Below are 10,887 nucleotides of genomic sequence, written 5' to 3' on the forward strand. Positions count from 1 at the left end.
TTTTTTTTTTTTTTTTTTTTTTTTTTTTGAGAGACAGGTCTTACTGTATTGCCCAGGCTGGTAGTTCATATTCCTTTTCCATACCAAATTTAAAATTAGTGTGAGTTTTACACCTTATAACACATCTCCATTCAGAACAGCCGCATTCCCAGTACTCGGTAGTCATGTGGATGTTGTGAGGTTAGACCATGGAATGATGGTTTCATAAAGGATGAAAAGTATAGACAGCTGAGTGATAGAAAGTTTAGGGGCTCAGAACCACAGAATCGTTGGAGCTTACAGTCACAAGTGTCCTTCGTCTCTCTGTAAAATGGGGTGCTGAACGCCTATGGGTGATTTGTCCAAGGGGTGAGGCTGAGACCAGAACTGTCTCCTTGCTGGGTTCTATAATTATGAACTTTACCATGTGCCCCATCACAGTGATAGCACTGAACATGGTCCAGAGGAAATAGCCTCAGCCCTGTCCCCTCAGTGAGCACTAGGCATGCAACATGGCAGATATGGGCCCCCTCCCCCCGCCAGGCAGCAGAATGCACACAGTGGCACAGGAAGGCAGACAGCACCCTGACTGCACTCTCAGCCAGCAGGAGGGGAGTCCACAGTCTAGTTCAGTTAGCTGAGGGAACCTGCCCGCCAACCCAGGAGTGCTTCCTGGAGGAGAGGGTTCTAATGCTTGGAGAGGATTGGCTTGACAGGCTGTGAGGAGCAGTTGCTTCAGGTTTTCCTGCTTGTGATCTGTGATCTCTGCTCTCTTTTCTCTCTATCCCAATGTGCCTCCTCCCCATCAAGGTCACTGTCAACTACTACGATGAGGAAGGCAGCATTCCCATTGACCAGGCGGGGCTCTTCCTCACGGCCATTGGTGAGTTAGCGTGGCTGCTGTCTCGATGCCTTCATCTCCCAGGGCCTGGCACTGTTGTCCTTCTCTGGGGCACTTAGGCTGTTCTCAGTGCGGCTGACCTGGTACTTGGAGCTTCTTCTGAATGGCACAGTCCTGGGGAGGGATGTCACGTGTCCCCTGCCCCAGCCCTTCCGTACTGGGGTGGGGACTTATCTGCAGGAAGAGGCACTCCCTGATTCATTAGTAATTCCCCCCAGTGTCAAGGTCCCCTTCCCAGGCTCTGTGAACCCTAAAAGAGAGAAAGGAAAGTGTGTTCCCCCCGCCCTCACTTCTCCCCTGCAGCCTAGAGAAGAGTGTCCCTCTCATGGCAAGCAGAATGGCCACAGTCTATAAAACTAGCAGCTGTTCTTGACAATCCCAGCTGCCCCCTGGTTCTCCCCAGATTCAGCCCTGAGGGTGCATAGTCCTTTATCTGATCCACAGGATGGTGAGGCCCAGAGAGGTTAGGGAATTCATTCAACATCACACAGCAACTGGGTGGCAAGTTGAGTCCAGAACCCAGGATTATCCCTGTCTCAGGTTCTGTCCATGGCATCACACTGTCCTGCGCTGGGTGCCAGGCCTGCACGCCAGGGAGGCAGAGCCTAGCCTGGCTCTACAGGACACTGGACTGTGATCATCTGAACTTTCCATCACCCCACCCCCTGAAATTGAGGCATTACTTTTATGGTATTTTATTTCATTCTTTAATCATAGAATGTTAAAGCCAGGAGGACATTTCAGAGAGTCATTTTGTTCATCCAGCCTTGGTTTAACATTGACAGAGTTGCCACATGGCAGAGGAAGGGAACTACCGGTTATTGAGAGTCGACTGCATGCTGAGTGCTTTAAAAATAATGATGCGGCCTCCTTATTGCAAACCTACTCTGTGTCTAGAGCTGTGCTGGGCACTTTGATGAGGAGCAGGAGGGGGAGGATGATAAACACCTGATATCAATTGAGCTCCTATGGTGTGCCAGGCTCCAGTACTCAATGTTTTACCGTCACGATTTCAATCTCTTCTTCCAACTGTTTCAAGGATAGACATTATTATCATCCCCATTTTATAGATGAGAAAATCAAGGCTCAGAAAAGGTAAAACAAAGAAATACTTGCCTGCAGCCACATCTCCGGAAAATGGTTGGTGAGATGCCAAGTCATTCCAGTTATCCCACATTCTCAGGGTGGGTCTCAGAACCTCCCCAAAATACAACCAGCTCCCAAGCCAGCCCCTCCCTCTCTAGCCCTGTGCTCTCAGCTGCTGAAATAGGCTTAGCAGCATGGCCCTTCTCATTCTTGGCTAATCCCAAATGGGCTTGGTTGCTGGTCCCCCTGTCCCTCTTTCTGCACCAAGGAGGTGCCCAGCCCTGGGGTAGGGAACCTCGGGATGACCTTGGTGAGGGCGGCAGATGATAACCAAAGACTCCTGGGTTGTGCTGAGCCCTGGCACGTGTGTGAACCTTGCATGCACACAGCACACAGGCAGTCTCAGATGACAGTCCCTGAGGAAACCTAATCCCACTGAGACAGGGACACCTGAGGACAGGGGCAGGAAGGACAGGGGCCTGATACCTATCAAACGAGAGTGATCCCAGAAGACTGACTGCACCATTAACAAGACTTCCACCAAAGCAAGACAGCCTTAGGATAGATGGCAAAATAAGGGTCTATAAGGAGGCAGGACTGGACTTTTCCTGCTCACTAGAAGATGACAAAGCTGTGCTTAGAGGAAGCCCACGCAGAGTTGGCAGCATGGCTGAGTCCCAAAAGATGCCACATGTGCCCAGGACAAGTGACCGAGTTCATCCGTCCGAGGTCTCTTAATAATTATTTAACCGCCACAAGTTCCAGATATTTAGATTCCATGGGCCAATCAAATGTCCCCTCTCCCCACCCCCCAAAAATGAGAAGACTAACAGTTTTGATGCTTGGCAAAAAAGAAAAAAAAAATACGTTAATAAAACAATTTGAGGCCAGGCATAGTGGCTCACGCCTGTAATCCCAACACTTTGGGAGGCCAAGGTGGGAGGAGTTTGAGACCAGCCTGGCCAACATGGCGAAACCACATCTCTACTAAAAATACAAAAATTAGCCAGGCGTGGTGCACATGCCTGTAGTCCCAGCTACTCAGGAGGCTGAGGCAGAAGAATTGCTTGAACCCGAGAGGTGGAGGTTGCAATGGGCCGAGATGGTGCCACTGCACTCCAGCCTGGGCGACAGAGCGAGATTCTGTCTCAAAAAAAAAAAAAAATTACTATCAACTATCACCATCATTTTAACTCCTAAGTAATAGGCAAGGCATAATCTCAGAATAAAAGACAGTCATGGCCGGGCATGGTGGCTCACGCCTGTAATCCCAGCACTTTGGGAGGCCGAGGCGAGAGGATCACCTGAGGTCAGGAGTTCAAGACCAGCCTGGCCAACATGGTGAAACCCTGTCTCTACTAAAAGTACAAAAACTAGCCAGGCGTGGTGGTGGCCGCCTGTAATCCCAGCTACTCAGGAGGCTGAGACCGGAGAATTGCTTGAACCCAGGAGACAGGGGTTGCAGTGAGCTGACACAGTGCCACCGCACTCCAGCCTCGGCGACAGAGTGAGACTCTGTCTCAAAAACAAAACAAAACAAAACAAACAAACAAACAAAAAACAGAATAAAAGACAGTCATTCAATTACAGAAAGAAAACTTTATGAGAAACTAACCCCATTGAACTACTGTTTCCTGTTCCAACAGAGACCAGGGTGAAAATCTGGTTTCCCTTGGGAACCACTGTTATGTCTGTCCCTTCTGGGTCTTCTCTTTCGTCGAGCATCTGCCCCGGGAGCCCTTGAGCCCCTCATCCTGAGTAATCAGTCACTCAGAGACAGTGCCTCAGAGGCAAGGATACCCCAAATATCTCGAGATGCTGGGACTGTCCCCCAGGCACAAAAATATATCTGAATCTCTCTCACCCTGGTCCTATCCTGAGTCCACATTGAGCGGAAAGAGCCTTGGCTTCAGAGTAGACAGAAGTAAGCCTAAGATCTTTCTCTGCCCACCTCCAACCACCTTGTGACCTTGGATGAGTCACATCATCCCCCTGAGCCTTGGCTTCCTCATCTACAAAATGCGCTTCACAGAGCAGCCTTGCATGGTGTTTGCAAGGATTCAGTGGGATGCTGTGTGCTAAGGGCCTGGCACAGAGTGAGTGCTCAGTCAATGCTCTGCCTGCTTTTCTCCGTTGCTCTTGGGGTAGCCACATTTTTTCTCTGCCTGGGTGAAGTTAAAGAAACGTATGGTCTGTCTATCTTCCTCCTGGGATTTGGGAACAAATTCATGATTCCTTCGGCCAAATCAGGCTCTGGGTCTTGGTCCCAATCCTGCTAAGGACTTGCTGTGTGACCTTAACAAGTAGCCACTCCCACTAGGACTCACTTTTTGCAAACTATAAAATGAGGGGTTTGAGCTAATTAATCCCTAAGGACCTTCAAGACTCTGGGTAGGGTTGATTTGCAAAGACTTCCTTTTTTGGGGAGGGATGGGGGAGAGGGAGAGGTGAGGTGTGGGGAGGGAGGAAGAATCTCACCCTATTTGAGGTCCTGGCAGTGGAAGGAGTACCCACACGCGGGCCTCAAAAAATTTTAACATCAGCCTGAGGGGCTTGATCCTATGCCTTCTCGCCAGAGCCTGGGATACTTGCCCTGGTTGGCTGTGGGGGAGGGAGTCCTTCCTTTCCACAACACCTCGGGCTGCTTAGTAAGGCAAGAAGGCCAGGCACCCTGCCACTCTCTGGCGACCCTCCAAAATGCCGGTGCCTCTCGGTCACAGCTGAGGCCTCAGTGTCTTCATTCTCAGGGCAGACTGCCTTGAACCCAATCCTAGTGACATTTCCCGTCAATCTGCCCCACACCCAGGGGCCACCTGACGCCTTGGGGCTATTCTGGGGAGCTGAGGTGGGATCCAGAGCCTCTGGGAAATGTTGTCTGGAGCCCAGAGGCCCTGAAGCAGAGGTCCTCTCCCTCCTCCCCCTCGGGAAGGCAGAGCCATCCCAAGAGGCAATGCTCTGGGCATGTTCTCTGCCCCTCCCCGCAGCATCCCCCTGGAATCTAGTTAAATCAGACACTGGGGGAGGCCTTACAGGGGTGAAGTCCTAGGGGCATGACTACGGGGTGGGAGGTCTCTGAGGGTGAAGGGGCCAGAAGGTCATTTCAGTGGATTACGGGGACAGGTCATGGGTCATGAGAGAGGAGTTATGAAGCCCTGTGAGAGGTTGGGAGGACGATAAGGGAGCCACGCTGTGAAATGCCCACATTTCATAACAGGAAGGTAACAAAACCTGTCTGAATTCAATAAATGAAGAAATCACAATAAGCATGAGTATTTAGTATTAGGGAGGTTGCCTCAGGCAGCCAAGGAGAAGGGCTGGACAAGGAACTGCTGTCTTTCTTTAGAAAGTGTGTTACTGTTTTATTTGATTTTGTTTGCACTGTGTCCAAATATTACATGAATAAAATGTTTACATTTAAGAATTCATAATGAAATAAAGCAGTCTAGAGTGCACCATAATCTCTCTCCTAGCCCATGGCCCCACTGCTATAATGAACCCACCACAAGGAGTCCCAATGTAATGTCACCTTGCAGCCTAGAGACGAAGGCCACAGGGCTGCCAAGGTGGGGACGTGGGCACTTCCTCTGGGAATGACCTTCAAGGGAGCAAGTCTTGGGTCTTTGACTTTGGGCTGGGCTTTTGGAAATGGCTTGTGGGGAGGTCAGCCTGTGTTCCTTGCAGGGAACAGCAGAGAGAAGGCATCTGGAGCCTGAGGCCCTGCTGAGAACCTGGCTCTGCTCTGGGAACTTCGGTGGTCACTTCCCTGCTGGGAGCCTGGGTTTCCTCATCTGTATCGTTAGGGGGTGGGGGTGATCACGCCTCCCCGGCGTGGCCGAGAGAGCACGCCATGGAAAGCGCTGTGCACCTGCAGAGCAGGATGCCCGCAAGGGAGAGATCGTTACCTTGAAACGGACAGAGTGACTCCCTAAAGAGGCTGGACCTGCAGCTCCTTCCCAGGGAGGAGTTTCAGGAAGCTGAGTTCCCTGAAAGGCAGCATTCAGTGGGCGTGACCGGCTGGAAAGTTCACAAAGGTGCAGGAGCCAAAACCAATATTATTCCTGCCCCTGCACCCCAGCCTCTTTACCAGCCCCTGGTGATACCGCCTTCCCTTCTTTCCCCTGGGGTCCCTATCCTGCACCGGCCTCCCAGATTACCAGCCCGATTTGCTGACAAGTGGCTTCTCTGAACCTGGGTTTGCTGCTCTGTGAAACGGGAGCAATGCTATTTATCTCATGGGACTGTGGACGCCTTGAGAGCAGGTGCTGTGCCTCCATTGCCCATTGCCTAGTACAGTTTCCGGAGCACAGTAGCTCCTCAGCAGTGAAATGTGAAGTGAATGCAATCGGTGGCAGGAGGTTACAAATTATGCCTTACAGCACCTAACTCACCGCAGGGCCACAGAGGCGGGGACACAGAGGGCTGCCTCTCCCAAGGGCCAGGCGCCCTTGCAGCCTCCTTCTAGACCGGAGAAGTCACGTGCAGGCCTAGGGTATGCAGGCTATAGGCAAAGGGAGGACCTGAACGTGATCTCTGGACTCAATTGGGCTCGGTTGGCCCAGAGAAGGGTGACATCAGTGCGCTTCGTGTGCCAGGACCCTCCTTTCCATGCCCTCCAGGCAGAGGGTGTGCCTGCCAAGGGGACTAACCAGGAATGCATTCATTACCACCCAGCACCCACCAGGTCCAAGTCATGCTCAGCGTGAGACGAGCCCACTCGGGCAGCTCTAGGGGCCTGGAACCTGCACACGTCACGTGTGTGACACTCACAACACCTTCCCAACCACATCCCTACTCAACCCCATCCGTCTCCAACTCAAGGCAATTTCACCTCCCAAGGGACATTTGACAATACCCGGAGACATTTTTGGCTGTCGTGACTGGGAGGGATGTTACTGGCATCTGGTAGGTAGAAACCAGGTGTGCTGTTAAACATCCTCCAATGCACAGGCTGTACCCACACAAAGAATTATTTGGCTCAAAAATGTCAGTAGTGCCTTCCATTGCAGTTAATGCACCTGCTGTAACCAGGAAGGGCCCCATGTTACAGGTGAGGAAACTGGGGCTCAGAGAGGTTGTCTAACCTGCCCAAAGTCACACAGCTTATAAGCAGAGAACCAGGGTCTAAACTCCACCTTATCTGATGACAAACCTTTTCATTTCCCTACAGTCTCCACAAAGCCTGTCTCCGTGGCAGGCCTAGGGATGCTGAAGGTCCCTTCACCAAAAGAAGGGATAAGTGGGGGCCTGGCCCTGGTTCCTCCATCTGGACTCACAGGTGCCCTCAGACCAAGAGGGGTTAGAGACAGCTTCCCACCCACAGTAAAACCCTCAGTCCTTGAAGGTGGGATCTAGACCACTGGAAGTTCTTGGAGAGAAAGAGACATGCACACACAGGTGCACGTGTGCACACCTATGCGCATGCCCGGGTAGACTGAGAAAGGCAGTTTGGGAATGCTATGCCTGTAAGTTTTCAGAATATGAACTATGAATCAGACCAACTGCACTGTGTACCCCAGTTCTGCTAGCATCCCTATGTGACCTTGGGCATGTGACTTCACCCCTGAACTGAGGCTCCCAGATCTGTGCATCGAGGATCATTCCCCAACCCCCAGCAAGAACAGAGAAGTGGTGGGAGGACCCGGACCTCCCCGATGGCAGCTCTTGCAGCCATAAGCTACAAAGTCCACCCAGTGTCTGCCGATGGTCTTCAGTGGGTAGTGGAATGTTGAGGCAGGGGGTTGTGTAAGATGATGTCAGCGAGGTCCTCCCTTTCCCGTGAATGACTGAGACGCACCCTAATCCCACAGGTCTTCCTCGTGCCCCTGCCCCACCCTGCCTGGCAGGCTCAGCAACTCACCCATGTCTCTTCTCCCCAGAGATCTCCCTGGATGTGGACGCAGACCGGGATGGCGTGGTGGAGAAGAACAACCCAAAGAAGGTACCTAGCTATCAGGGCAGGCACCACCCTGAACCCCGGGGCTTCTGAGGGCACAGCCCCAGATCGTGCAGGCAGCCATGGTTCTCCCACCAAGCAGGCAATTCCCATTTCACAGCTCAGGAGACTGAGGCCCAAGACAGGCTCCCAGACACACAGCATACCAACGATGGAACCCACAGACGAGCTCAGGCATCTTATAGAGACGGCTACAGAGCAGGCTCCTGAGTCCTAGTTTCTCCATCCTGTGATGGGGATGTCCAGTTCATGGAACTATTGGAAAGGATAAATGTGCCTGCTGCAGAGGAAGCGCTGTGAAGGCATTTGCTCTTGTTATTTTGCCTCTTCTTTTAAGACTGGGGAGGTGGGGGAGACAGACCCTCAGGACAGAGGGTTGCATTCATCATTCTCAGTTCCAGATGCGGTATTATCTCTGCTGGTGCATGCACAGCTCCTCTCCTCTTTCTATTTATTAATTCATTCACCATTCATTCATTTGTTCCCTCATTCATTTACTTATTTTCTTTTATCTTGCGTTCCCCACTCCCATTCTGCTGCCCCACAGAGGACCATTTTGCTGGGTTTAATGCATCTCTTTCTGCTCTGGTGACTCTCAGGAGACATGTGGTGTGGTTGGTGTGCATGTATTTTTAATTTGTGCAGACAGCATGGTTTCTCCATCGCGTTCTCTTTTGTACTTTTCCCTCAACACAGTTTTTAGGCTCCATCAGTCTTGCTCTGTGTACATTCAGGCTATTGCTTCTAACTGCTTTCCGTTTTCTGCCCTTCTGTATCATCTAAATTTTTGCTGTGGGCATATGTGACTTTTATAATAACACTCTGAAGCCTAGGGTAAAGTATACATAGAGGGGTACTTATGAAGTGAAATAAACACAGCCTGATGAGAAGAAGCCTGGGTCCTAGAAGCCTGCTCCCTTGACTCTCTGCAGGTCAGGAGAGGGTTCTCAGCCCTGTGGGAGAGTCCCTTCTTCTAGGATCGCGAGCAAGGCTTGCGTGAGACCAGGGCCAGCCCTGCACACTCATTCTCTGAGTCTGTGGCCAAGCCATATGAAAATGAACTCCACCGAGGCCTCTGAGGCCCAGCAGCCCCAGGTGAACAGTTTCCAACCTTCCCCAAGGGGCTGTGCAGTCTTGGCAAAGTCACACAATCCCATGAGCCTGAACTTGGCCAGAATTTCTAAATCTGGGCCGGTGAAGTTTTCACATTTTCTTCACTCATCCCATAAATATTTGCTGAGCATCTTTTACGTTCCAGGAGTGGGTCAGGCCCAGGGGATGCAGAAAGAACAAGAGAAACACAGCCCTGGCCTTAAGGAGCCCATGGTCCACATTAAAAATTGAGTGTTGTGGATGGCTGTCTCATCACAATTGTCCTAAGTCCTCCCAAAAAGGATGTGTACCGTGCCAGATGTGGCCAGATGTGGATCTGGAAAAGCTGCTCTGTCCTAGAGAATCAGAAAGGCCTCCAGGAAGAAGAGACAGTTATGATGTAATAAAGGAAGGGTAGAGTGGGCCAGGTGGAAAGGGGCAGGACGGCAGCAGAGGGACTGGCATGGGCAAAGGCCTGGGAGCTTGAGTCTTTTGGGAGCAGAAAGGCGCCAGGATGGGTAGGGCAGAGTGAGCAAGGGTCAAGGTGGAGGAGATGAGATAGAGAGAAAGGCAAGTTTCACCAGGCCTTCCAGGCCACAGCAAGGAATCAGGGCTTCATCCTAATTCAACCGGGAGCCCCTGACCTGGCTTCAAGCAGGGAAGCAACACGATCTGGCCCGAGTTTGTTCTAGTAGCGCTCTGGCTGCAGTGTAGAAAGCGGAGCACTCTGCAGGTCCTATTTGGAGCACTAGGAGGGCGTCTGGAAACAGCTGGGTGTCATCCATCCAGGCGTCTCCTCCTGAGCTCCCCTAGGGACCTCAGGACCTGTGGTAGAATGTCCATCTGCTCATTTCTCTGGCCAGCCTCCACCTCCCTGCCTCCACCCATGCCAGACACCAGCCGCATCAGACAGGAGGCCCATAAATGCCTCGGTCAGCCTTCCTGTCTCTGTGCCTCTACTGAACTTGCCTTTGATGGCCATGTTCATCCTCTGTGGACATCAGTCTTGAGATTCACATTTGCCAAGTCACAGCTGCCCCAGTGGGTGGCGGCTACTCTTTACCCTCATCCTGGGGCTGTCTCTCCGGTGTCCTATGGGGTCTATACAAGCATAGAGAAGAGAGCACTGACCTTTCTTCCTGCCACTGTAGGCATCCTGGACCTGGGGCCCCGAGGGCCAGGGGGCCATCCTGCTGGTGAACTGTGACCGAGAGACACCCTGGTTGCCCAAGGAGGACTGCCGTGACGAGAAGGTCTACAGCAAGGAAGGTGCCAGCAGGCCCTGCATTTGGGGGACAGGATGGGAGGAGTGAAAAGATTCATGCCCAGTCTTGGGCTGGGCTGAGGGTGAGGCAGGTGTGGACTCAGGCCTCTGGGGATGGTGGACACAAATACCACTCTTGCTTAAAGCCAAAGGCAAAACCATAGGAAATACACGAGGGCCGGGCGTGGTGGCTCACACATGTAATCCCAGCATTTTGGGAAGCCAAGGCAGGCGGATCATGAGGTCAGGAGTTCGAGACCAGCCTGACCAATATGGTGAAGCCCCATCTCTACTAAAAATACAAAAATTGGCCGGGCATGGTGGCATGCACCTGTAATCCCAGCTACTCAGGAGGCAGAGGCAGAAGAATCGTTTGAACCCAGGAAGCAGAGATTGCAGTGAGCCAAGATCACACCACTGCACTCCAGCCTGGGCAACGGAGCAAGACTCTGTCTTGGAAAAAAAAAAAAAAGAATAAAAAGAAAATAGACTAGAAGGAAATTCCCCAAAAGGTTAATCATCTCCAGTGTTGGAAATGACAACTAGTTTTTATTCTGTTTTATGCTTTGCTTTGCTTTTTTCTTTTCTTTTCTTTTCTTTTTTTTTTTTTTT

General features: G+C 51.6%; 1 protein-coding gene across 2 annotated transcripts in view; it reads left to right on the forward strand.

The window, feature by feature from the left end:
- PADI2 (peptidyl arginine deiminase, type II) overlaps positions 1 to 10,887 on the forward strand; it is a 51,899-nt gene that overhangs the window by 15,062 nt on the left and 25,950 nt on the right. For both annotated transcript variants that reach the window (XM_011998468.1, XM_011998467.1), the window contains exons 3-5: positions 790 to 862; positions 7,843 to 7,904; positions 10,163 to 10,280. In XM_011998468.1, coding sequence (XP_011853858.1) covers positions 790 to 862; positions 7,843 to 7,904; positions 10,163 to 10,280 — 253 coding nt within the window. The remainder of the gene's footprint in view (positions 1 to 789; positions 863 to 7,842; positions 7,905 to 10,162; positions 10,281 to 10,887) is intronic.

The sequence above is a fragment of the Mandrillus leucophaeus genome, unplaced genomic scaffold (assembly GCF_000951045.1).
Source record: "Mandrillus leucophaeus isolate KB7577 unplaced genomic scaffold, Mleu.le_1.0 Scaffold571, whole genome shotgun sequence".
Taxonomy (NCBI): domain Eukaryota; kingdom Metazoa; phylum Chordata; class Mammalia; order Primates; family Cercopithecidae; genus Mandrillus; species Mandrillus leucophaeus.